This window comes from Mus caroli, unplaced genomic scaffold (genome assembly GCF_978045245.1).
Source record: "Mus caroli unplaced genomic scaffold, Mus_caroli_1 scaffold_5, whole genome shotgun sequence".
NCBI classification, from domain to species: Eukaryota; Metazoa; Chordata; class Mammalia; order Rodentia; family Muridae; genus Mus; species Mus caroli.
In genome coordinates this window covers 64,757,239-64,784,897 of record NW_028227260.1, presented here as the reverse complement: position 1 = coordinate 64,784,897, position 27,659 = coordinate 64,757,239, and the positions used below count along the sequence as shown (strand labels likewise).

The 27,659-nt window shown below is 39.8% G+C and overlaps 1 protein-coding gene across 3 annotated transcripts; it reads right to left on the bottom strand.

Annotated features, from left to right (window-relative positions):
- Positions 1-4,185: 4,185 nt before the first annotated feature.
- On the bottom strand, positions 4,186-26,627 carry Rlim (ring finger protein, LIM domain interacting). 3 transcript variants are annotated; one of them, XM_085838070.1, is made up of 7 exons: positions 26,432-26,627; positions 24,619-24,680; positions 23,880-23,971; positions 17,897-17,943; positions 12,487-12,676; positions 11,178-11,264; positions 4,186-9,961 (listed from the first exon to the last, which is right to left on the bottom strand). In XM_085838070.1, the coding sequence occupies exons 5-7, from the start codon at positions 12,650-12,652 to the stop codon at positions 8,409-8,411; spliced, it is 1,806 nt and encodes a 601-aa protein (XP_085694196.1). In that variant the 5' UTR covers positions 12,653-12,676; positions 17,897-17,943; positions 23,880-23,971; positions 24,619-24,680; positions 26,432-26,627; the 3' UTR covers positions 4,186-8,408. The 3 variants fall into 3 exon arrangements, with proteins under 3 accessions (XP_085694196.1, XP_085694195.1, XP_021008393.2); XM_085838069.1 differs by lacking the exon at positions 17,897-17,943; XM_021152734.3 differs by lacking the exons at positions 17,897-17,943; positions 23,880-23,971.
- Between the last annotated feature and the right edge of the window lie 1,032 nt (positions 26,628-27,659).

Genomic DNA, 27,659 nt, shown 5'->3' with positions numbered 1-27,659 from the left:
TATTTTTTCAGAGGACCTGGGCTCAGTTACCCCCATATGGCAACTGATAACCATCTGTAACTTCAGTCTCAGGGGATTGGACACCCTTTTCTGAACTGACGGTTCCACACACATACATGTGAAATATTTTTTCAAAAGCCCTCAGCATCACCATTATGAAGTTTGAAAATTGGTGAAAAGGATCCAGATACCTAGAGCAGCGTTTGGTAAATCTGGGACGATTATAGACGTCATTTTTTAAAAATCCTTTTTTTTTTTAAGATTTCTCATATATATATATATATATATACTTCTAAGGAATAAATTATTTTAAGATTAAATAAAACTCCAGTTATTGGTCTGTTTTGTGTATTCTGGCAATGGAACTGGGGGTCCTCGCACATGCTCGTAATTCTGTTATTTAGAATACTGAAACTATGGAGGCCAGGTTTGGGTTTCATTCATGCCCTTGAATACAATTAACCTTAGAACTTGCAGCTAGATTACTATCAGCTATCAGCCTATTACAAACGTAAGAGTTCTCAAGTGCTGTCAAGCTTTATATTAAGTGCTCCAGTGAGGTAAGCGAATCAGGGCTCCCGCATTCTAAGTGACACGGATTAAGTTAGAGACATTGGCTAATTTTCCCAGGACCACAGGACATGGCAGAGTATTTCCACTCATATCGTTCATTCTGAAGTTCTTCCTTGTACTCTTAATCCTGCTTCTTTATGACCTCGTTTGGTTTTTAGTATTTCTCCAAGCCCTAGGTTAGATTGTTGAGTGTGAATTTTTAAAAAGATTTATTATTATATCTAAGTACACTGTAGTTGTCTTCAGATGCACCAGAGGGTGTCAGATCTCATTACAGATGGTTGTGAGCCACCATGTGGTTGCTGGGATTTGAACTCGGGACCTTCGGAAGAGCAGTCAGTGCTCTTAACCACTGAGCCATCTCTCCAGCCCCGAGTATGATTTCTTAAAGACAAAAAACAAAACAAGAAAAAAAATTGTTTTTGACCAGCTGGACGATGGTACTTTTAAAAGGACAAATCTATATCTATGAATTAACACATATATAAATGTGTCAATTTGGGCAAATTTTGGTGGTTCTGGGAATTGAATCCAGGGCCTTGTTTAGGCAAGTACTATTACCATTCATTGAACATCTCAATTGTTTATTTTACATGTACTATTTATTAGCCTCAGTTATGGTTTAAAAAAGATTTCAGCCACCTTTTTAGTATGGCAGCCAAATTACTGGCATTCAAATAACTTGAATGTTAGTTGAATTGAGCTGCCATAGGTCTTTGAAGAATATTGTCATTTGCTTAGAAGATGATTGTTTTTAAATTGCTTTGGGAACACTTTTATGGAGCTCCAATAGAGCAACCCTATTCCAGCTGGTTCACTTGTTACTTTTCAGGTCAATCTTGCTGTTTCCAAGAATTACCTTTATCTCAATGGGTATTTACCACTTAAGCATGTGAAAAACATTCTAAAGGCAAGTGCAAACTATTTCCAAATAATTGGTGCAGCAGTTTGGACTAAGTTTGGCTGTTGAGGGAAGGACTTGAAGATCATGTCTCATTCAACATTTGAAACCCCAAGATGAACAGTCCCTAATACAAGGAAGCAGGCTTTTCAGTAGGAGCTGTGTAAATAGATGCACAGGCAAACCCTAAACAGATGTATGCATAATCATTCCCATCCAAATACATAACTGGGAGCTCACATAATTGAGTGGAGCAGTGAAAGATATGGGGGTGAACAAGGGCTCATCTGAATTTCCAGTTCCCTCAGATAATAGGAGGCAGCCATGTTGCTTTTATCTATATCCAAAGCTTTGTTTTGGAAGAGTATGACCTAGTCTCTGAAATAATGCTGAACTTCTTCTTACTGAATAGCCCCCGACTGTGGCACATCTATAGTAGGTGGTGACTATATTGCTTGGTACAGTTTTGGTGGGTATGATGCAATGGCACAACTTAAAAGCTGACCTGTGGTTATGCAGACATACCTTTTCTGCTGATCCACATAACATCAGAACTAAATAAGCCTCATTAAAAAATGTGTGTAGGATGCTGGGCGGTGGTGGCACACGCCTTTAGTCCCAGCACCTGGGAGGCAGAGGCAGGTGGATTTCTGAGTTCGAGGCCAGCCTGGTCTACAAAGTGAGTTCGAGAACAGCCAGGGCTATACAGAGAAATCCTGTCTCAAAAAACCAAAAAACAAACAAACAAACAAACAAACAAAACAAAACAAAACCCAAAAAGTGTGTAGGTGATGATGAGTTTTGAAGAATGCCTTGTGATGCAGGTCTATAATCAAAGCTACTCAGAGGCTGAAGCAGAATCACAAATCCAAGGCCAGCCTAGGAAACAGCCTCAACATTAAAATAAGAAGTCTGAGGAGTCAAGCTGAGCACTAGGCTGTTTGCCTAGCATGAACTGAGGCCCTGGGCTCAACAGCCAATTTCTAACAAATTGAATCACCACACACTAAAAACCCTAGAAAGTTGTGACACAAAGGGTGGACTTCACCAAAACTACTGACTACTGACTCTGAATATCAATAGAGTTCTGCAGGTGCCACGGAAAATTAAAACCTCAACAAAACACTGCCAGCTTAAGATGTGTAAAAGAAAAATTCTACCCACCTATCACTGTGTGATGATGTGCTTGGAAAGTCACCTCAATGAAGGACTTACACATTTCAGAGACAGGATGAAAGACGAACACTACACAAGCACACATGCACACCCATTCTGTCCACGAAGGTCAAGCAAGAAAGTAGTCAGGGCAGAAAACAGCAAAGACACATCTACTTCAAATGTTACTGATTTCCCAGATTCTTGGGATATACTTTCATCTTTTTATATAAAAGATTAAACCATCAACCAGAGACCGAAACCGAGGCCAAATAAGAAAACCCATCTGTCCACATGCAGCCAAGGCCATCAGAATCAAGACTGCAGTGAATCCTCCTTGAGTCTAAAAATTGCCCACGACCAGTTTAAAGCACCAGAACCTTAGTCAGTTTCCACCTTTTAAAACCCCAAGGATGAAAAAGCACAAATGATCACTTCATGCATTTTATTGATAGTCTATATTTTAAGTCTGCAGTATGACATCGTACATAGGGAAAAAGCGTCTTCCTAAAAGATAGCTATTAATAATCAAACCAGATTTCATGACTGACCTTTCAAGGTCTCTTTCTGCATTAAACAAGGTAAATTTTAGCAGGTGTAAAGCACTGTACAAAAAGTTGGGTACATTCTCAAAATTCAACACAGGGTTTCCCAACCAAGTTTGCTGGATCAGATACCGGAGAAGGGTGTTTCTTTCAGGTGTAAATGGTAAGGAAACGAGAAAGCAGACAAAGCAAGCCAAGCAAATTCACTTCCCTTGGTGCTCCTCTGTTGCCTTTTCAAAGTGTCTCCTGGAGGTCAGGCCCTGGTATGACAATCACTCCAGTCTTTTGACAGCATGCACACATGTGCTTCATGTTCAAAGACTTAAGCGCAGCCCTCTTCAAATCCTTTCTTAAGGGCTTTCCAGAGCTTTCCAGGATTGCTGCCCAGTTCTGCACAGGACCCCAAGTAAACATCTATTCCGAAGCAGCTTTTCCATAACCAGGCCAACTGCGTACCTACTCCACTGGACACTTCACAGGGCCCTATACCTTTAAAAGCAGCACCAGGGACAAATGGAACTAGCAAGAGGTAAAATCCAACGCTGGATAGTTTAAACATGTAGAAACCAATCTGTTAAAAAATGTTAGTAACAGGGCACTGAACAGAGTTAAGGCTGGGTAGCTAGCTGGCTTGCCTCTAACTTGCAACTGGAAACAATCTTGAGAATGAGAACTGAGAAAGACCTTGAAACAAGGCACAGTGGTATGTATGACAGGGTTCACTTTCACTGCGCATCTCTAGCTGCTTTCCCAAATGATTATAAAGCAGCTGTGGGACTTCAGTAAACAAATCCTTGCTGGGTTGGGGTGACACATACCTATAATCCCAGTCATCAGGAGGATCACTAATTCCAGGCCAGCCTGGGCTACAAAACAAGACCCTCTCAAAATACCCAAAGCAAAAAGTCCCATGTATCTCACAGTAATTTTGAGTGGTTGGTAACCTTTTTTTTAAGATTTGAATCCAGACATCTACATGGACATGGAAAAAATCATAAACCTGATACTTAAAAAAAAAAAAAAAATCCCCGGTAGTTCTATTCTAAGTTGTAGGCTTTTCGATATAAACTATGGTGAGTTACAGGAGGCCACTTCCTGGAGTGTTGGATAGTATTTTAGAAATGTTCCAATGAAGGTAAAGGAATTTGAGTGCTAAGTACCTGCATTCCTAACATTCAAGAAAGAGGCAGAGGCACAAGGACTGCCACAAATCTAAAGCCAGCCTGGTCCAGAGTTCCAAGCCAGCTGTGAGCACACAGCAAGACCTTACCTCAAGAAAGGTAACTCAATGCTAAAAAATTTAAAGGGTGGCTATTGATTGAGCTCACAACTGTTTTTATTAAAGTGAACTTAAAAATATTCTTTCCTCAGATCTTGCTCTTTAACTTCCCATGATACATCAACATACAATTAAAAATGTTTTTAGAAGAACCATTTACTAGTTAACTCAATAACAACACTGTTACTGTGCATTAAACATATTGAACTGTACTAAAGGGGAAACAGAAACCCCTTCACATGTGCCTTCCCCACCTCGTTACACAGGTATAGAAAGAATACTTCCAGAGAGTGAAAATCTTAGATTAGCCAAGAATCTAAGTGCCCTGCAACATGGCTTCCAGGTACTTACTGTATATTTTTGGTTAAGACGTGTGACACGGAAGCCAGTAAGAAAAAACATTAAATCAGCTAAGGCAGATTACAAATTATTTCCTTTCACAAAAGAACTATCCTCCATCTGTTTAAAAAAAAAAAAAAAAAGGTCAACCACAAGGTGCCACTGTATTCTAGCAAACTGTCAGAAATGGCCTTTAACAGTCATTTGGTAACATAGACCTCTTTATCACATGGTTATCTGAAGACTCAGTCATAGAAGCAGGTGGTTAAATACAAAGTGTGCTAAATGCTAACCCTTCATAACTATAAGACATTGACAAAAGCAAAGAATACTTGGCACAGAAACAAAGTTTTCCCAGGAGAAAAAAAACAAAAACACAGCAAAATATTGCTTAAGGTAACAGAGCAAACCAGTTCCCTAGCTTGGATGGAGTCTAACAACTGTGCCCTAAAGACCGAGCATCTCCTGGCACTAACCTTTTGTTATCAAACTGACAATTACCTGTTCCAACACTAGCAGGTGAGCCTCCTCCCTCTCCCCACCAAAGCCACCTCCATTGATATGGAGGTCAGGGCAGTGCAACTAACATGTTCTTTTCAGAGAAAATGTTCCAAATTCCCACCACAGCTTATTCTGCATGGTTACTACAAACAGCCTGCCATTCTTAACGTGTTAAATTTTGTTTTCAGCACTAATAAATCTCAACAATGTAAGCTGTGTGGAATAAACTAAAACACTGCAAACCTTTACACTAGAAAGTGGATTAAAACAATTAAAAATTCAAGGAAAATCAGGCTTTAGTACTTTCCCCTATGCTTTGAACAATGTAATCCCCCAACATTACTGCATGAAGTTCAAAGTAGGTCTTAAACACAGAACCTTTCTGTAATAAAGAAAAAGTGCGAAGATACAAAACGAAATGTAAAGTCTTTCGCAAGAAAATGTTCCCTCAAGAATAGGCATTTGGACACTGGTGAGGAAACCAAGATTCCTGTTCTTCATTGCACACCTGACACCTGCACCAACAACCTTATCTTTAACAGCTGCAACTAGTAATATAGAATAGCTGTGGACACTAAAATAAAAAAGCAACTCCCACTAAAAATACTTGTATCCATTCTAGACAGCCCAATGTCTACGAGTGCTTCTTGAAATAGTCCACATGCACATCAAACAAGGCTAGAAATGTAAAGGCTGACTTCCAGTGTTTTTGAATAGCTTCAACATCTACATTCATAACCAGTATCCTGATTGAGTTCCCTCTAACTTCAATACTTCAGAGATGAGTAATACATTGGGGAGGTTAGGGAGGTGCCTGCTGTCCATCACTGTGTTTAGAATGTGCTGCAGCTGTTTTTGAGCTATAAAAAATGAATACATATAGAAAATGGAACATTTTATCAAGAGGAAAATGGGATGTGTTTTTACTTAACCAGGACGATCCTGCAGATCGGAAAAGCAGAGAAAGGTGACAAGGAGGCTCACAAATATAAAGGAACCCTGACTTTTACATGGACAATTCTCTTTAAAAAGATAAAAATGTATTACATAAGCGCCATAAACAGTGAAATATGCTTCTATTAAAAAAAATAAGTGAAGCTTTGTTTGGACATTATTTCCTTGCAAGAGCAGTACATATCTTTTGTAAACAACTACGATATTTACAATTTACTTTCCTTAATACTTAGGTAGGACTGAAAGCCAGAAGAAAACATGAAAGAATGTACTTTGAAATAATCTTTACTGCTAAGGCAATATCAGTGAGGGTAAGCAGGTAATTCCTAAAGCAGATTTGTGTAAAACATTTTCTAGAGTACTGAACTAACCTGGGTAGTTAGCTCATTTGGTTAAAGACCAGGATTGTATATGCTCAATCCAGGTCTCTTCTGGCCTGTTAGCTTTCCCCAGAGAGAAACATTTTACATATCTGCTCCACAGCCAAACTAATCTTAACCCTAATCAGCCTCAAAAAAAAAAAAAGAAACAAAAAACAAACCCAAGGCAAGAGTACTGGGGTCATCACAATCTATTCTTCCTACAAAACAACAATAAAGTGCGTGTTCACAGATATGAGACAGCCACCTTATCTTCAAATACGGCAACACAATTAAAATTTGAATCTCAAATAACCCAACATGACTTACTTTCAATAAAAAATAAAAATCTCTTAATTCACAATAGGTCTTTGTAGCCCATTAGATCTGCTAGATATAACAGTGAAATAGCAACTAAGTGTGCACTGGTACCTTAGAAGGTCTCAAACAAGCAAATCTGAGACATTTCCAATAGCACACACATCTGTACCAACTGAAAACCTTACTTTAAAATTGGCTTAAGTCTCTTTACTTTTTTTTTTTGAGGAGCAGATTGTAAAGACATCAATTTAACTTGTACTAGGTAGTAGTGGCTTGTTTTTTCATACACCCAAGAAAGTTCTGCCAAATGTACTGATCTTCTGCTTCATCTATTCAAACAGAATAGTGGGTCAGGCTGCTGTGGCTCTCTCTCACTGTATGGATCCAGTTCATGTCTGTATTACTTACTGTCTTCATGAAAATGGTCCATTCTTCAGGGCCGTTTTCTTCACCACCATGTATCACTTCCTGCCTAAATCCAAGTTAAAATACATGCTCTCCGTTGGTCTTCAACGCAGCTGGGTTCTGCACGGTCCTTTCCTTTTCATGTCACAGTAGCTGTTCACAAATACACTAAATATAGATATGTTCTGCTCTTGACATCTACACACTTACAAAAGCAGCTTCGTACTTTGTTTGGTGTGTTTGTTTTACTATGCTGGCTCACAAAAAAGCAATTCTCATTTCTAAGCATGGTACTTTACAATTTTGAATGCATTAATACAACAGTGCATTGGAAAAGTACTGAGCCTCTACAAAATAGCTTTACATTTTTAAACAAATGAATGTGATTTTTTTCACTTACACAAGCATAGGCTTTTTAATATTTCCACAAGATAAATATCTCAATTAAACTCTAAATTCGCTCTATTGTGTGCCACAGTGATGGGCTTAGGACAGTTAATACATTTAGAAGATCCTAACTGTTTAGTGTTATTTACACTGATATGTCCATCATCACCTACTCTGGAAGGTGAACAAACAATATTCAGAATGTGAATGAATTTGTGTCAATAACTGGGAATGGTATAGTTTTAGTTAATCACTTGCAAAACAAAGAATGGAACTTAGTCTTGAGTGGAGACTTTCTTCATGCCACTCTTATGGCCTGGGAAACTTTCAAAAGAGGTCAATGGGATATAGAATATAGAAAGGAGCCACTGCTAAGGCGGCCCTTAAGACAACAAAGGAAAAACTGACAAGTGGACATGGGTAAATTATCAGTAACAGGTTAGCAATTCATCTGGTACCGAAATCAAATGCTTAAGTCCTAAAATGTTGCTTTTAAAATATTCTTTCCATCCTGAAAGAGAAACTAGAGAAAAGGCATGATACCCTAAGAAAGCAATGACTCAATTCAGCTTGTGACTTTATATTTTAAGCACCACTCAAAAAAAAAAAAAAAAAAAAGTGGACATAAAGCAGGTGATTTCTGTTTGCCCATCACTATTCCAGCTACACAGCCGAGAGTTCGGGTCTCATTACACAACACTTTCTCTGTTCCCAGAAGATAAGACTGCCCTGCGACAAATGGGACAGGTGGAATTCTCCGACAACCAGCGGTCGATGCAGTGGACGTGGTATTCATGGGAGCAAGGTAGTTTACGAAGTTTGTTGCCTTCTGTGTATTCTGTAATGCAAACACTACACGTTTTCAATGCATCATTTTCACCAAAGCTTCTCATTGCCAAGTTATCGATCTGTTCTTTGGTGAGTCCTCTAGGTTGGTCTTCATCATCTTCATTTAAAAGAAAAAACTGAGCCAGACTAAGGAATGGCAGAGAGCCACTTTCATCAAATGCGACTGGGGCCCTATGTCGACCATCTCTTCTGGATGGGCCAGATGAGCCTCCTTCACTACTGCCTTCGAACATCTCTGAGCTACTCTCGGAACTTTCACCACTTGAACTGGGGCTAGGACTTGAGCTGGAACTGGAACCAGAGCTGTTACCGCCACCAGAGCTCCCTCTTCCATTCCGTGACTCTACTCTCTCCACATTTCGGCCAGAGACTGAGGCACTAGGCTCTGAATCACTGTCACTGTACATAAAGTAGCTTAGCTCACCAAAACCTGTCATTATCTGCCTTAACATGGTTTGAATTGCAACAGATGTAGTTTCACTTAATCCAGTATTTAAGATTCTGCGAATAGGAATCCTGATCGTACTCACATAGGTTCTCACACCTGCACGTTCAGAACGGGAAAAGGTACGCCTAAAACCTCCACGTTCACTTTCATAAGTAACTGTGTTGTTTGGAGCCTGAGATCTTGATCGAGTTCTACTAGCTATACTATCTCTCTGCCGGTATTCTCCAGGACGAACTCTTCTTACTTGAAGATCAAGAACTATGGTTGGAGGTCTTTGGCCAGATCCTGAGGATTCACTATTGCTACCTGTGTCTGAAGAACTTGTCCCCTGAGAGGGATTTCTTGATCCAGAAGCTGCAAAGAGACCTCTGCCTAACAACTCTGGTCCAGATATCTGCTGTCTCAGGGTCACATGGTGCCGGGTTCTAGAACTTCCTTCAGGCTCATTTTCCGAAGACTGTTCCAAGGTCGGAGCTCTTCGTGGAATTTCATTTGTTGGATGCAGAGGGGATCTACTTCTTTCAGCTCTTGCTCTGGTTCTCCGGTGTTCTGGGCTCCGGCTTCTTGCCCTCCTCTGACCTCTGGTGGTTGGCACTTCTGTTAATGCTTCAGTTGAATTGCGTTCTGCTCTAGATGGTCTGGCAGATGTTGATTCAGATGCAGAATTTTCCATTTGCCTTTGGCTGCTGCTTTCCATGTTTTCTACACTAAGACGCCTAGTGGATGGTTCATTTTCATTCTCTGAAGTTTGGCTTCCATTATTACGGTTAACATTTATCTCTAAACTGAATCTGAAATCACCACTGTTTGGATTAGTCCGGCTCACTGCTCTCCAGGACTGGTTTCCTCTCTGACCACTTCTTGTTGTATTTCCGGTCTGTCTGACTGAGTTAAGCCAATCTATTATAGAATCACTGTTGGTCACATCATCTGAAGACTCTCCAGCTGTTTAAAACAAAGAAGGGGAGGGGGGAGAGAAAGGAACTACACGATTAGGACACTCATGGAATGCACATAAACATTAAAGAATTTTGCAACTCTGAACAAATTTTACAAATTTACATTGAAAAGAGAAAGCTAAAAGACACTTAGGCATCAGCAGTTCTCAACCTGTGGGTTATGACCCCTTTGGGGGGCTCAAACAAGCCTTTCATGGCTTTCATGGGTGTCAACTAAGACCATCTGCAGATCAGATATTTACATTATGATTCATAACAGTAGCAAATTACAGCTTTGAAGTAGCAATGAAATAATGTTATGGTTGGGGTCACCACAACAAGAAGAACTGTATTAAAGGGTCACATCATTGGGAAGGTTGAGAGCCACTGCTCTAGAAGATGCTGAGGCTGTGGGAAGGCATGGATTTTCCAGGCCACTGTCTAAACAAAATCAAACTACATCATCATAGTTGGGGGTGGGGGTTGGGGGGAATGTTGGGATTTTGGTCCAATTATATTTCTACCAAATTTTCATCAGTTTTAGCTGTCTTTGATACCATGAAGTTGTTTTAAAATGTAAGAATATTTATTATAGCCAGAGCAAAACTATAAACAAGGCTAACAGTTTATAATTACTTGAATATTTATCAATTATCAAGATTTTCAATTTCTATAAAACTAAAGACTATTATCAAATGAACAGTCTGAACCTAGAGTAATTTACACTTCCATCATAGCTCCTAGGTTCCTGCAGAGAGAAGAACCATTCCCCAGCATACTTGCTCTCTGTTTGATACTAACAGCAAACTCTCATCAGCTGTGCCACCAAACATGTCTCCAGTCATTGCTAATGCCCCCCAGGAGGAACAAACACCCAACTGAAAGGTGCTGGGCTAACAACAGCATTTCCTTTTGCTGATAAAGCCACATTCATAAATAAGGAATGAGTAGGAGAACATTTCAACGGATGTAGAAAACCAAGGGGAGGAAACTCAACTTAAATAGGTGACTTCACTGTTGCTCAATTAACAAACAATCCAAAGGTGAGGCAGACACAGCAGTGTCGCCCTCCTCCCCAAATTGCAAGAACGTGCCATTTCTCTTTTTATGAGCACTTAGCACCAGATTAATTTGTGGCATTTCTGGATAATCTTTGGTTGAAATTCACTATTAGAAAGTTCCTGTGTTTCCAAACCCGACCCACCTCCCCAAACGAAATGTACCTCCTCTATTTTCATCGGGGCTCTGTGGTGGTGGACCCTCTTTAATTTGTTGTAGTCTTCTGAGCAACTCTTCCTCAGTACTTTCACCTGAAAGTTGAACAATGTGTTGCAAAATTACAAATTAAGAACAGCAAGTCAGTTTCCCCCCCTCCATGATTCTTTTTAAAGAAGGGTCCATACAAGATGACCTCAAACTCAAGAACCTCCTGTGCAATTGGGATTACAGGCAAGTGCCACTGTGTCCTGTCTGGCTTTGTGATCTGCACTTTAAACTGTTTTGCCAGAAAGCAGGGTAACTGAGTAACAGCAGGGCCAGAACTGCAGTTAAGACCTTCTAATTAAAGTTTAGTACTGTTTGCTCAAAATGCTCCACCTAAGCCTTGCTAAAACCCTTACATTTGAAAATGAATGAAATCGCTCTTAAGTGATTACTTTTATCTCTAACTCTCCTTTCTCCCCCTTCCCCCCTTCTCTCCACGTGGCCATGGCTGGTCTCCCTCTTTCTACCTTCTCTCTGCCTTTCTACAATAAAGCTCTAAAATCATAAACAGAAAGAAAGAAAGAAAGAAAGAAAGAAAGAAAGAAAGAAAGAAAGAAAGAAAGAAAGAGAAAGAGAGAGAGGGAGAGGGAGAGAGAATGAATGAAATCGTCCACAGGTTAGTGAAATAGTCAGTTGTAACTAGGATCAAATGAGACCATTATCTCAGTGTCTCAGTGAAATTATAACTAAGGACAAGCTGTTTACCCACAGCTAACTCCGTAGGGTTGCAGGTGGGACACATTCAGAGAATAAGATGAGATGACAAAATAAGATGAGTCTATCCTTGACACCAAAGGCCCATTGGTTATTTTGTACCCAGATGCATAGCTAGCTAAAGTGTTCACCTCAATTCTTATTTGATCCATTTCACTAAAGATTTATAATTCAAAAATCACAAACATCTCTGACAGGAATACTCTAATTATGAAAAAATAGAATCAGGCAATAAATACAGTAGCAGCCGGGCAGTGGTGGTGCACGCCTTTGATCCCAGCACTCGGGAGGCAGAGGCAGGCGGATTTTTGAGTTCAAGGCCAGCCTGGTCTACAAAGTGAGTTCCAGGACAGCCAAGGCTACACAGAGAAACCCTGTCTCGAAAGACCAAAATAAATAAATAAATAAATAAATAAATAAATAAATAAATAAAGTAGCAACTGCCACTTTGCACCTCCTGTATTAGTAACTTTTCATTAAGTAAAGAAACATTATAAAACAAACTGTTCTTAGAAAATCCAGCAACTTACATATATATATTTACATGAAGCTTACCTGGGGTGCCCAGCAAATTGTTGTCTCTCATAAGTCTATAATCTTCTTCACTGAGATTATTTACAAATTGATAAAAAGCCTCTTCCCGATCCAAGCGATCCATTTGACTTCTGCGCTGAGCTGCAGACTGGTCACTTCCTTTATCGTTAGAATCTGAGTTCTCCATCTTGATGAACAAGTGGAAAATTATCTAAAAAGAAAAAAGACCAAATTGAAAACAGACGCCATTATGCATTGCATACCTTTATTTACTTGGAAACTAGAATGCAGGAATAGATGTGAATTTTAAGAAAAACAAATTAAATATAACAGAAAAACTTTGGGAAAACACTGGTACACTAGAAGTCTAGGTCAGGATAAGTTAGCAACCATAGTGTTTTGTTTGGGCCTAATTCAGTAATGTGGCCAGTTTTTTTTATCTTCTTTGTAATCTAAAAATGGCTTTTTACATTGACACGGTAGGAAGTGAACCTAGGGCCTTCCTTGAATACATTCCACCATGAGGATACACATCCAGCTCCTGGGTTTGATAGTAACTTCAGCCAGGGAAGTCTGTGTGGTCCAGTCAACTCAAACTCGGTTCTCCGGCTCTTAAGTGCTGGGCTTATAGACATGTGCCACAATGCCTGGCTACTTTCACATTTTAAAAAATGTTTGCCGTGTATGAAAACTAGGAAATACACACCAGTATTCCTAGTCTTACTGGAGCACAGCCATGCATGCTCGTGTTGTTATGGGCGAAATGAGCAACTGGGACAGACTGTAAGTGGGTCTCTCACTGCTTTGCACCGCTGCTCTCTGCACTTCCAGTTACCCCAATGCAATTGCAACTTGATATGATTTCAAGTATGGCACGTGTATCATCCTGTGACTTTTTAAAAACATGCAAGTATATACTCTTTGCAGTAACTGAGAAACACATTTGAACAACACGTATAAAAGGCACAGCAGAGGCTACCTACTTTTAACCGCATTAGATGACCAAGGTTGCACTTTGGCAGATACTATCAGTATGCTAAAGTAGTATAAAATTAGACTAAAATATTTGTCAAAATAGTCCCAATTCAGGAAAAATCTATGTTCTGCTAATTAGAAAACCCAAGGTGAAAGAGCTCATCTAAAACATTTCATTAAAAAAATACATTGGACTATTATTTAGCTGTTAAAAATGGAAGTTATGAAATTTACAAGTCAGCGGATAAAGCTAGAAAAACAACCTGAGTAAGATAATCCAGACTCCAAGAAAAATAATGTTTTCTCTTATATGTGGATGTTATTTTCTAAGTCCTTGATAGGCATGTTACAATTCATATAAGCAGAGGTTAGGTATCAGTAAGAAACTAGGGGAGGGGTTTGTGTGCCTCTGTTTTCTAACAGAGAGAAAGGGGTGGAGCTGGATGAGTGGAAAGGGTCACAGGAGTCAGCAAAGGAGACCCTTTGTTTTCTTCCTTTCTTTTCTTCTTTTTTTTTCTGAGGCAAGGTTTCTCTGTGTAGCCCTGGGTGTCCTGGAACAGAGAGATCTGCCTGCTTTTGCTTCCCAAGTGCTGGGATTAAATGCATATAACACCACCAGCCAGCCAAAACCTTTTTTCAATTAAAAAAAAAAAAAGCAAAAATGAAAGCTTATTCAAAAGTTTCCAAATGGCTCAATTCTTTTTTCTGAGCAAAGAAAGCCATTTTATCAATGGTAAATAAAATTTTGTTTAAGAGCAGAAATGTGTACAAAGGAAATTAATTTATTAGCACTATGTTTTTATTTACTATAGTTATATAAAAAGTGAGGAACTAGACAGAATGTCAATCTCATGCCTAGCTTTCTGAATGGTAGGATTAGAGGTGATTTAAAGTGGTAAAAATATATGGAGTAGGAAAAAAACTGGTTGACTTTAGTTTTATCTTGTTTTAAAGCCTCTGGTCACTCATTTTATTTTCAACAAATACTTTGAAGAAAATATGAATCCATCATGTTACTGAACCAGTAGTGTCAATATAAACCTCATTCTTGTGGCTTTAATCATCTTTAGTTGTATGGATTTGTTTTTGTCAAAAAAATTTTCTTTTCTTTGAGATAGGATTTCACTATATAGCCTTGGCTGGCCTAGAACTCACTCTGTAGACCAGTGCAGGCTCAGACTTAAGAGATCTGCCATCTGAGTCCTGGGATTCTTTCAGAAATCTACCAAATTGTTTTTGTTTTGAAGAGAGGATTTTACTTTGTAGCCTATGCTGGACTTGAACTCATGGCAATCAATTCTCCTGCTTCATTTGAGCCACAGGTTTAACCTTGGTTAGATTTTATTGTAATTTATAGAACTTGGGTCAAAGATCATTTCTTTTTCCTTAATGAGGATGACCTCAATTCCTTCAAAATACAAATGGCTTAAGGAATTAGGTTTGGCTATAACTTGATAATGTCTCTTAATGGCAAGAGGACATGCCAAACTTGAAAGAAATGCTGGTACAACAGGCTATCAAAGACATGGGAGCTCTACTCCTTTGATGTTTACCAGATCTCTGAACTCCAACTACACTTCCAAAAGCAAAAATAAACTTCATCACTGGGGCAACTGTTTGGTGGTTAAAAGTACTGGCTCCTGCAGGGCAGTGGTGGCACAAACCCTTAAAACCCAGCACTCTGATGGCAGATGGGCAGATCTCTGAGAGTTCAAGGTGACCCTGGTCTACAGAGCGAATTTTAAGATAGGACAACCAAAGCTACACAGAGAAACCCTGTCTCAAACTATGCGAATTTTAAGATAGGACAACCAAAGCTACACAGAGAAACCCTGTCTCAAACTATGCCCCTAGTCCAAACAAACAAAGAGCACTGGCTGCTCTAGCAGAGGATACAAGTTCTGTAATTACCAGCATGATAGCTCACAACCACCTGTAACTCCATCTCTAGGGGATCTGGCACTCTCTTCTTGGCCTCCAGATACTAATCAATCATTTGGTGCACACACATGCGTGTAGGCCCGGAAAAAAAAAAAAAAAACCAAAACCCAAAAAACATAAGAAGCGCATATATATATATATATATATATATATATATATATATATATATAATAAGTAAATCTCAAAATGAAAGTCATACAGCATATAACCAAACTTCTATTTGGCCTTGAAGGGGAAATACCCTAAAAGTTATACTTGGGAATTGAATCTTTAAGAGATGACTATGCACCATTAAAAAAAAATCAAGCCCATGGATTACTAAAGAGCTGGTACATGCAAGTGTACCATTTTCAAAGATGTAAAATGCACAACCCCTGCCCCCAAATCTATGAATGACACAAAACTAAAGATGACATGTAAAAAAAAAAAACTCATTTCAAGTCACTCAAAGTGGACAAACATTTACAAGTGGTCACTGAGGTATACTGACTTAGACTTGAGAACATTGCCCTAAAGAGAATGACCATCTTCTCACTGGTTAACTTGTATTAGGTGGCAATGTAATAAACTATTATTATTACTAAACATTGAGATTAATCAGCAACAACTTTATCAGGCCAATTGTAGCAGCACAAGCTTGTAATCCCAGATACTTAGGAGACTGGAGACAAAAGGGTTTTTTTCTTTTTTGTTTTGTTCGAGACAGGGTTTCTCTGTGTGGCCCTGGCTGTCCTGGAACTCACTCTGTAGACCAGGCTGGCCTCAAACTCAGAAATCCACCTGCCTTTGCCTCCCGAGTGCTGGGATTAAAGGCGTGCGCCACCACTGCCTGGCAACAAATGTTTTGGATATATTTTTAAGACAGGGTTTAATGGATCACAAAAGCTGACCCCAAACTCTGGATCCCTGACTCCAAGATCCAAGTATTGTAGACACAGATGTGTGCTATCATGCCTGGCTCTGAGAACAAAGGAGTTTGAATACCTGGCTAACCTGGGCAACACAGTAATATCTCATCCCCCCAAAAAGAACCAAAACCAAAACCAAATAACCGCAACAAAACCAACAGAAACAAGAAAAAGGGAGGAGTGACCCTTCTGTAATTTTAGCTTCTCTTTCACCTAAGGTTCCCATGCTGAAATCCTAACCGTCAAAGTTATAGTATTAGGAAGTAAGGATTAGTGCACCCTTCTTGGAGAAACCTTTAAGAGAGCTACCTTGACATTTTCTTTAACGGGACTACAGTGAGAACCATGAAGTCAACCCTCTTCAGACATCAAATTGCCCAGGTCTTGATTCTGACTACCCAGCTTCATGAGCTCTCTAAGTTTCTGTTGTTTATAACATATGCAGCTTAGGACGTCCTATTATAGTAACCCAAACCAACAATGACAGCATGAAAATAAATCTGTGCCGGAGAGTACTATAATTTACCCTCCTCCACATACACATGTAACAATGTACAGTATCTTCATAAATCAGTCCTGAAGGGAAAAACAAAACCTCCTCAGTATAGTAGCTCACATCTACAATCCTCATACTTGGAAGACCAAGCAAGGCAAGAGTTCAAAGCCAGCTCAAGATACAAGGACTATCTCTAAAAAATAAAATCAAAACCCTATTCCAGACTTTAAAAAGCACAAAGAGGCCTGTTCTTATTAAATATTGCCCAGTTACTTACTTGAGGCTAAACAGTGTAGGAATAGTCACACTCAGATTTCCATTCCACTTCCCATAAACCACTGTTCTCTAAACCATCCTTTTACTGTTTAAGTCAATAAAATGAGCATGAAAGGAGGCAGAGGGGTTTTCCGTTTCCTAGCTCATTACTAAGTTTCATTTTTATAGAAATTTCTGACAAATGTTTTCTGAAATTTCTGACCAGAACAGAGTGAACAGTCATAAAAGTACATGGGCCAAGAAGGATAAACAAACATAAAAAAACCCACACACACTGCTATTTTCCTTACAAGTAACACAAATTGGCATTGGTAATGGTAGCAGCAACTGTTTTTTTGTTTGTTTTAAAAAACAGAAAAACACAAAGGGAAAGAAAACAGAACCCTCAAGCCATAATTTCCTAAAGAAAACCACTGGGGCTAGAGAGATGGCTCAGTGGTTAAGAGCACTGACTGCTCTTCCAGAGGTCCTGAGTTCCATTCCCAGCTCACAACCATGTGTAATGAGATCTGATGCCCTCTCCTGATGTGTCTGAAGACAGCCACAGTGTTCTCTCTCTCTCTCTCTCTCTCTCTATATATATATATATATATATATATATATATATATATATATATATATATATATTAAATCTTTAAAAAATCACCACTAATGTTTAACATTCTTAAAGCAGTCAACATTCCAGACACTAAAGTTAGGAGGAAATCTACTTGTGACAAATCAGTAAACAATTCTGAAGATAACTTCCATGTGAATAGGTTTTAAAAATATAAGAAGGCAAAAATATCTGATAAGTTCTGACATTTGAAGGACATGAACCTAAGATAAAACTCACATGCCAAAAACAGTGCAGTCTTAAGAACAGCTTCAAGGAGATTAAACCTGGAAGAAGCAGAAACCTTTAGAAAAAAATGGAGATTTTAAAAATACTATCTAAACTCAATGGATTGACACACACATAATCCAAGCACTCAAGAGGCAGAGGTACACAAATCTCTGTGAGTTCGAGGCCAGCCTGGTTTACATAGGCCAATCAGGATAGTACAGGTGAGTTCTCAGGAGACAATGAAGATAGGCTAAAATAAAAATGAAAAAATACACTAGATCAAAGGTAATAAGGCTAAAAAATACAACAGAAAAAAAAAAGAGAAAGGCAAGGCATGGCAGTGCACATCTTTAATCCTGGCACTCAGGAGGTAGAGTCAGAGGCAGATGGATATAAGTGAATTCAAGGACAGTCTGGTCTACACACTAAGTTGCAGTCTAGCTTGGTACTATATAAGACTGTATTTAAAAAAGAGGCGGAGAGGGGAAGAAGGAAGAAACAGAAAGACACCTTCAAATAGAAAGGTGTAAAGCAAAGGACACCCAGTGTCAAACTAGAGCCAAGAATTAACACAAACAGGAAAGCCAGTAATTCTTTCTTGTAATATAACAAAACTGCTCCCAAATGGAGATGTTATCAGCACCTTAAAGCAGCACCTTAAAACTACCTAAATCTATAGTCATATTGTGTAGAAGTTAATAAAAAAAAGCAGTGAATTCAAAAGACCCTCTGCACTAAAATGTCATTAAGTACAGGTATGTATGTCTGGGAAAATGGTAATATTGAGCTGTATGTTCCAATGAAACAAAATTCTAACACCTTCTTGGTAAGGCCACAAAACAGAATAAAAGACCAGCTCACATTCCTTTTACGTCCATGATGTGCTGTTCTATAGTCCCCCTACATATTTGAAAAACTCTCCATACATTTCTGCAACATATTTCTTATTCCAACTTCAAGCAAACTAGCAAGGCCTTGCTAAATAGAAGTGTTTGCTAAGGCAGTGGCTTCCATCAGAAAAGTTTGTGGCTTGTAGTTATTTTGGGGACAAGGAGAGTAAAATCTGATTTAATTAATTCCCCACTACTACCCTAACTCTCCATCCTTTCTGCTTTAACTTTTCATTGCCTAAGAGTGGAGTAAGAGATTGCAGCACTGGGAAGGGACTTCCACCCTGTGGGGAAAGCCATAATGGTGAGTTACATCTCAGGTTCCAGAACCTGAGGTACCTGCTTAAACATTTTGAAAGAAAAGGAAATTCTGAATGCAAGCAGTGGTCTCAATACCAGGTAGAGGAGTCCTGTATTGGCCATGAAGAAAGGTAATAAAGCCAAGTCACAATTGTTTGAGAGGTAAAGATGTGTTGCAGATGTTAGGAAACCATGATCCAACCAACTAAAAGCCAGAATTTTCACCACTGCAGTATAATCAGCAAAAAATGTTGCTAGCCTTTAAGAAATGTATGATGAAAGGAATTATGATACATTTCCAGTTAAACTAGTAACAGGGAAAAAGAGCATAGTGCTCAGTGGCAGAGAACTTGTCTCACGTGGGAAGCCCTGCTTTGCTACTGTGAGCTGAGGGGGGAGACAAGGCCTACACATCCTTGGAATCCTTCCACATAACCAGAGAGGGTCTTTATTCTATCACCTCATTCTCAAGGTTTAATATTCATAACACAGATCATACACTTGTATATATAAGTAGCTTCAGACATTTTAAAACAATACTTTCCTCAAAAGATTACCAATACAAGTCAACTGTAGAAAAAAATCCAACTACTCTTAAAGCACTTAGCTCTTTTACCTACCTCTGATTATAAAACAATATAAAAACAGATCTTTTAAAACAATTGTCCACTTAGTCCTGACAACAGTCCCATTAAGTAGGAAACATGCCTCAATTTCAGGGTTTCACAAGTGAGAAGCTAAGAACAGGAAGGAATGATTGTGTGAAAGCCCCATGGATAGTGACTGGTCAGCAATTAAATACAGGTCTACTGATTCCAAAGGCAATCAAGCTTTCACTACATGACTACTACCTCCCTGCACACCCCACGGTGTGTGCTTTAAAATATAGTCCTTAAATCCCAATAGGCATAACTACTGAATCTCATACCATGTGCTTCTTTTATACCAATCCTTGTATAAAAGCTTTCAATCATGGGGAAAAAAGTTTTTGTAGTGCTGAGGATTGAACCTAGGGCCTTACATATGCAAGACAAGCACCCTAGCACACTGAGCTGCATCCTTAGCATTCTGAAGCATTTTGACTGTTAACCTCCTGCCTCAGCCTCCCAGGTAGGGGGAGGGATTACACTCCCATGTCATAAAACCCACTAACAAAACAGCTTTCAATTGATACTCACTCTTCTACTGAGTTATAACCCCAACCCACAAAACATTGTTTCCTGGCATAAACAGCTGGATTTTTTCTTTTCTGCTCTGCTTTTGGAGGCCATGGTCTCACTATGGAGCGTAGGCCCATGTTACCATGCTGGCTCTGTAATTTTCTGACAGTGCTGGAAATGGCTTATGCATATGAGCCAAACACTCTACCACTGAGCAGTACAGCTCAGCTTACATCCTACTTCTTAGGCTTTATTATTTTTATCAATAAAGTTCAATAATACTAACACCAAAAAGAAAAACCATCTGTTCATTTAACCATAGTCAAGTATGGTTATCCCAGCACTCAAGACAGTCAGATCTGAGTCTGAGCACAGCATAGTTTTATATAGTAAAACCTTGTCTCACAAGTTCAAGGCTTGTCTATGCTACAGTTAGACCCAGGGTAGCTTAAGCAACTTCATGAAACATGAATATAAAGTAAAAAAGGTCATTCAGACTACAAATCAGTAGTAGAGCACTTGCCTGGTATGTGTAAGGCTTTAGTTTCAACCCCCAGGTTCGTAAAAATAATATACAGAGTTAAATCAAATGATCTACTAGATTTGAAGTCGGGATAAAAGGTACCATTATGTACAAAGATACTAAAAATGTTAAGAATTTTTCTTAGTCAGGTGGTGCTGTTATATGCCTTCAATCTCAGCACTTAGGAGCCAGAGTTCAAGGCCAGCTTGGTACACATAGTGAGTGCCAGGACTGTGGGGGCTACCCAGAGAAACCCTGTTTCAAAAAAAAAAAAGGAATTTTCCTTTGTAGAATGTTGAAATTTCATTAAATATATAATATATGCAAGTAGATTGATGGTGAGCTGTGCTTTTCTGTCATCTCTCACTTTTAAAAACACATAGCATTATTTAAAAAAACAGGGCATAGTGCAACATACCTTTAATTCCAGCACTCAGGAGGCAGAAGGAGGCAGAATTCGAGTTCTAGGCTAGACAGTGCTAAACTATCAAAAACAAAAAGCAAAACCAAAACAATGGCAGAGGGGATAGAGATGGCTCCTTAGTTTAGAGTACTTGTTCCTCTTACACAAGACCTGATTTGATTCCCAGCACTACATGATGGCTCACTACCATCAGTAACTTTGGTTCCAGGGGATCCGACATCCTCCCTTGGCCACATAGGCAACAGACACACATACGATGCATATAATAATACATCGAATTGAAGAAAACAGAACAGAGTTGTGTTACTGCATTTATTTATGGGAAGATTCTGCTCACCGTTCACACAATTTGTTAATAAATTTCCAGCAGGACACTAGCAGTACAGTGCACTCAACACTCCTAAGACACCATATTAAGGAGAGATTACGTATTACCCAAATAGTAATGCACACTTAGCTTTTCCTGTAATTTCCTATCTTTACCTCTTGAAAGGGTAGTTGAGAAATCCAAACGGATTCGGGGATGTCCCTCACGCCCAAGCTCTTTGCAGAGGAGTACTAGACTTAATAGTCCACAATTCCACCTACAAGTGTCTAAAACAATTGAAATAACTACATAGTAAAATAAAGGACAAAACTGCGCTATGCTACCAATATATAGGATCAGGTTAGTGGGAAGCCACTCTGATGACACTCCATCTCACTCAAGTCATTCAGATAGTGAATTTAATCTCCAGCTGACAGTTATCAGTAACCACAGTACTACTTCAAGATTTAAGAGTCCTTATCAAGCTGGGCCTGTGAAACAAACACTCCTGTTAATTCTAGCAGTCAGAAGCCCAAGGTAGGACGATCATGAGTTCAAGGATGGCCTGGGCTACACAACAAATCTTATCAAAAAGCAAAGTAAAGCAAAACAAAACAAAAATATTTTCCCAAAATACTCAGATGAGACAAAGATTTCCATGAGGTTGTTATATAATTAGTTCCAGGACAGCTTATACTACAGAAGAAACCTTGCCTTAAAAAAAAAAAATTTTAAATAGGGGGCTGGCGAGATGGCTCAGTGGGTAAGAGCACTGACTGCTCTTCGAAAGTCCTGAGTTCAAATCCCAGCAACCACATGGTGGCTCACAACCACCTGTAATGAGATCTGACGCCCTCTTCTGGTAAGTCTGAAGATAGCTACAGTGTACTGAATATAATAAATAAATCTTTAAAAAATAAAAATAAATTAAAAAAACACAGCCAAAAAAGGACTGGCCTATCACCTATACTAACAAATTCATTTTAGTTGAGGAAAACAAGTCTTTAAGATCAAACATGATAACTCTATCCTTCCTGAGGTATTGTTGCTACACAGAAATCACGTGTGGGCCTTTAACCCTGACTCATACACTAATAAGAACCTTTTATGCCTGCACCTAAGTTATCATCAAACTAGTATATGTCCCTAACCAGAAAGAATCATTCCCATCAGACTCCTTTGGACTGCCACAGGTCACAAACAGTAATCTGTAGATGTGCAGTTATTACCATTAACCTACCTTAAGCACATGCAGACAGACAATTATGCTGCTGTCTATTACAGATATTTGTTCCTCACAGCTATTGATGCTGCTATAATTAATGGAATAAAAATCTCAAGTTTAATATGAGAAAAATCTAGAGTAAAATTGACAATTACAAATTTCAGGTGGAAAATCCTATGTTCAAAACCATATACACCCATAAACAAGATAACCATCTTTGAAAAACACCTCAGTTAACTGAAGGAGGAAAGATGAACTGCTTTATACACTATCTAGGAAATATCCCCATTCAGAGGTAAAATAAATAATGACGGAAAAAACAATGCAACTATTACTGTCTGAGCATTGGTTATCAAAACTTCAAAGTACTGTTGTAACTGGGCCCCAGGGATTTAGAAATCTCCATGTTAGATAAGTATACCTACAAAACAGAATGGCCTCCTCCTAGACAGTGACTTCAAAGTCCAGAACCTTATTATTTTTTTTTTTTTTTTACTTTTTTATCTGTTACCCACTCTAGAGTAAATCAGAGGAACAGGATGCTAGTCCAAGAGGTATTTCTATTTCCCAGTCCTCTAGGATTATGGAAAAAGTACATGGAATACAATTTTATAAATGCAAATGCTCCACTTGTCTCCTCTTCCTGAAAGCCTTATTACAATGCTAGTCAAGTGAAAAATATCAGCCTAACATTACTTTTTTTTTCTGGTTTTTCGAGACAGTTTCTCTGTGTAGCCCTGGCTGTCCTGGAACTCACTCTGTGGACTAGGCGGGCCTTGAACTCAGAAATCCTGCCTGCCTCTGCCTCCCAAGTGCTGGGATTAAAGATGTGTGCCTTTTTAAAGAATTTGTTATTAAGCTGTTTCTTTAAAAAAGACTCCTGATTATTTTTTTTTGAAACAAGATTTTACTATCTTGTCTGGAATTCACTATCTAGATCTGGTGGGCTCAAGTTGTGGTGATCTTCCTGTGTCTGGCCCTCCAACTGTCAGGATTCCAGATGTGGGCCACCATGGCACTGACTTACACCAAGAATATGACTAGATGAAATAGGAACTCTATAGCAAAACACCCAAATAATGTATACTGGTTGATAACCTCTCACCCGGTCCACTGAGGCAAATTACTTTAGCATTTATAGTTTCAGATACAAGATAACTTACAGATTATCACTTTTAATTTCCACTAGCTTTCTGGTAACTGGAGAACCAACAGGTATAGAGGTGAGTTTGGTGCCTTCAGTGCTGGGACAGACCTGAGATAAAATAAGTGCTTCAAAACCATAATCAGTTGGCTTAGGACAATCCAAGTTTGCATTTGTTTTCTTATTAAGTGTACTGGTTAGCACAAGTAATTTATACGCTTATCTTACAATGTTGATAATAATGAAAAAATTAATTCCAATTAGAGTAATACATACCAATATGACTTCTTGAATCTTGAAGAAAAGAAAATTATGGCACAGAAAGTAACACATATTCTATTGGTATTTCATTTATTCACTGAACATTTAAAAACAACTTCTTATACCCAGGTCTCTAACAACATCTTAAAAGCAGCATACTTCTTTCTTTCAGTGCACACCTCTAATCTTAGCACTCAGGAGGCAGACCAAGTGGATCTCTAAGTTCTAGGCCAGCCTGATCTATAGAACTAGTTCCAGGATTACAAAGAGAGACTGTCTTGTAAAACAGCATGATAGATAGACAGACCTACAGATGCCACAGATAAAGCACTTTCAGGTACTGAAAAGGTACCCTTTGAATTCACAGTAGAAAGTACCCATTATGAATAGCCAACACCAATGAATCCATTCAACCACATGGCTGTAGAATAGAATGTATATTTGTAAAATGCATTCTATTATTATAAATCACCAGGAGACAACACAAAAATAATTACCTGTCTTTTAGGACATAGTATTGAAATCCAATAATCTGGATTTTAATCTTCTTCACTCAGCTCTAGAAAAAAAAAAGCATTCATTATTCTTCCTGTTACAAAATCTATATTTTCTTTGAAATAAAACAAATTCTTAAGAACACATTTTGGTTATATATATCATAGCCCAACCTAACTCAATGTTAGTATTAGGATATTTGGACAACCAAGGTCAGAAGGAACCAGGAGTTAGATAAAAGATTTCCTTTAAAGGCCAAGAGGCAATCTACCTTTTAATATTAGTTTGTTTAAAATAGGCTTTTCCTTATCAGACTAATAATTATTTTCAAGTTCTACGAGCCACTTTCAAGGACTTATATGGTATACCACAGTAGCCTAAGGCAGAAATTAAAATAATAAAAATCATCAGGCCATTTTAAGCTAAGGGATGTTTGTGACCTTTTCAGCATGATTGTTTGCCCTAAAATAGTTATCTTAAAGGGTGCTTGGGTTGGTCTTTTTAGATACTTAACCTGTATTTCAGAAAGTGATTTGAGGAAAAGGTGGACCTGTAATTGTGCCTGCCTCCTAATTACAAAGACTCAAAGAAATGATTAGGACTACACTTCCTATTCTTTCTGTCTTCAATCATTCAAACGCACGGTGGCTAATTACAAGTCAAGAAATGTAAGCAACTTATTTCTAGAAAAAAAAAAAACATATATATAGTGGGGCCTGCCAGGAGCGCATGAGAATCTGATATAAAATCCCTTTCCCCTCCAAAAGAGGAAAAAAATGACCTAAATAACTAGTCTCCTAGGCCTCAGATGCCAGACGAACCTGTGGAATAAGTATGGTGAAACTGTCCAGGAAAAGAACGTGGCTGTCTCCTCCATCTTGAAATTAATCAGCAGAAGGGGGAAAGGGACTGAGTATTCAGGAAGCAGAAGCCCAACCGGTTAATACTAGTTACTAAGCTATGGCGTACGTGGCAGGTACCGCCCGCCCGCAGAAGCAGAGACCCTTAGGGTTTTTTTCTGAGTGGGGGAGGGGTAGGGCTGCTGGCAGATCACACGGAAATTAACTTGAAAATAGTCTGGCTCAATTCCCACACTTACCAGGGAAAACAACCCGCAACGTCTTTTCCCTCCGTTTTTTTTTTTTTTTTTTAATTTTTTTTCTTGTGAGGAGGAAAACCCTTCTAGTAAAATCTGGCCAAGGATACACTTAGGGCTAAAGGTGCAGGGACGCAAACCACGTTTGTCTCCGATCCTCCCGGAAGACTGTCACCGTAGCCCCAGAGGTTAACAAACTGGTTATGCCCTACAGAAGCGTTCAAAATGAGGCTCTGCGAATCCTGTGAAAATCTGAAGGCTCAAGAGTTCCCAACATCCGACTTAAGAGCACCTCCACCCCACTTCCCCAAACCCTAGCCCGATACGCAACGCGGGTCGACGACGATGGGGGGTGGGGGGAACCTCTGAGTAAGGAGAAGCACTGGAGCCATCCTCACGCCTGAGGCCCGGAGTCCAGGATCGCCTCCCCGGCATTCGTTCTTAGCTCGGGAGGGCCGGGCCCCGACTCCACGGCCTCGGAGAGGAAGTCCTGCCCGACTCCTTCCCCTTCTTCCACGAGCCGGGCCGACACACGCCACCCAACTAAAATGGCAGCGGCGACTACGCCACGGAGCCCCCCACAGCCGCGAGCCCAGGTCCGGAGGCCGTAGTGGGTGTCTCGGCCGCGGCTGGCCAACTCGGGCCATTTTGAGGGCCGCGGCCCCTGCCTGCCTCCAGTCCGACATCCCATCTCTCGGGGTGCCCGGACCTTCACTTACACGGTGTTTCGGCCAGGAGGGTACTCAACTGGACTCCACTGCCGCCACTGGGACCTCCGCTGAGCTGCTGTGCTGCCGCCGCCGCCGCGTTCTAACGCGCCTCTAAACCCGGGCAAGAGACCCGCCTCTAGAACAGCGCCAGCTCGGAGACGTAGCTCAATCAGCCATTATCTTCCCCATTGTTACCAAGCACTGACAGGAAATGACTGCCCACAACAGGAAGTGATGCTGCGCTCCCAGTTTCACAGGCCCCCGCCCAGACTGCTGGGCAGCCAATCCCAGTTGAGCCCTCGAAAAGGCCTGGTGGGCAGAGGAGGGGCCGGGCAGACTACCCGCCCGGGCGGGCAGCGGGTCGGGAAAAAAAGTGCTACTGGGACGCCCACCATGTGACAGGCCCCACCCTCCTTCGCCATTTTGAATTGTAGCGAGAAATTCGCGTTCTGCGAATTGTGGGAACCTTCGCTTTCCCATTTTGAAAGCTGAAGGACGTCACAGTCGGGCCGCTTGAAGCCTTTCTCAGAGAACAAGAATGTAGTATCGGTGTAACTGGCATTGATCCACACAGTCCAGACTAGTGTAGACGGCAGCCAACCTTTTATTCAACATGTATTTATCGAATGCCAACTGTAGATCAAGCACAGCTGTAGATGTTGAGGAAGTTGAATCATAAATTAAGTAGAAATAGTCCAAGAATTCTCAGTCCTTATGGGATTTGGTAATCTAGGGTGAACACACTTATAAAACAATTTGTTGCTAAATACTGGAGACTAAAAGTGGGGAAGTGGGTGGAGGCATAAACCATGGGGACAAAAGTGAATTTGCAATGTTAAAAAGTGGTGAGGAAGGACTCGGGGCTCTAACTAGAGTACTTTAAAAGGGTGCGGCGATTTGTAAATGGATGGGAAAAAGTGATAGTGGGAGAATTCGAAAAGGGCGGTTAAGGAAGCGTCTATTGGATGCTAAAACCTAAAGAAAGGAGCGGAGGGAATGCGCCATACACCTTTCAGTTCCCATTGTTCAGTTAAAGGGGAAAAGAACCCAACCACCCCCGCCCCGTTTTAAAGTACGCCTCTGTGTTCCCACCCTATTTTTCTGTTTTCTGATAAAAGAGCAGGTAGACTAACTTTTTTACTGTTGTTCCAACGAACCTAACTTATTGCTACATCAGTTGCTTAAACTGGGCTGGAAGCTGGTCGATGGTGGCTCGCCTTTAACGCCAGCACTCAGG

Excerpts from the sequence above, each read along its gene's own strand:
- Rlim (XM_085838070.1), bottom strand. The coding sequence starts at position 12,652 with ATGGAGAACTCAGATTCTAACGATAAAGGAAGTGACCAGTCTGCAGCT. Across the intron at positions 11,265-12,486 it reads CAATTTGCTGGGCACCCCAG|GTGAAAGTACTGAGGAAGAG; the intron begins GTAAGCTTCATG and ends TTCAACTTTCAG. Across the intron at positions 9,962-11,177 it reads CCCCGATGAAAATAGAGGAG|CTGGAGAGTCTTCAGATGAT; the intron begins GTACATTTCGTT and ends TGTTTTAAACAG.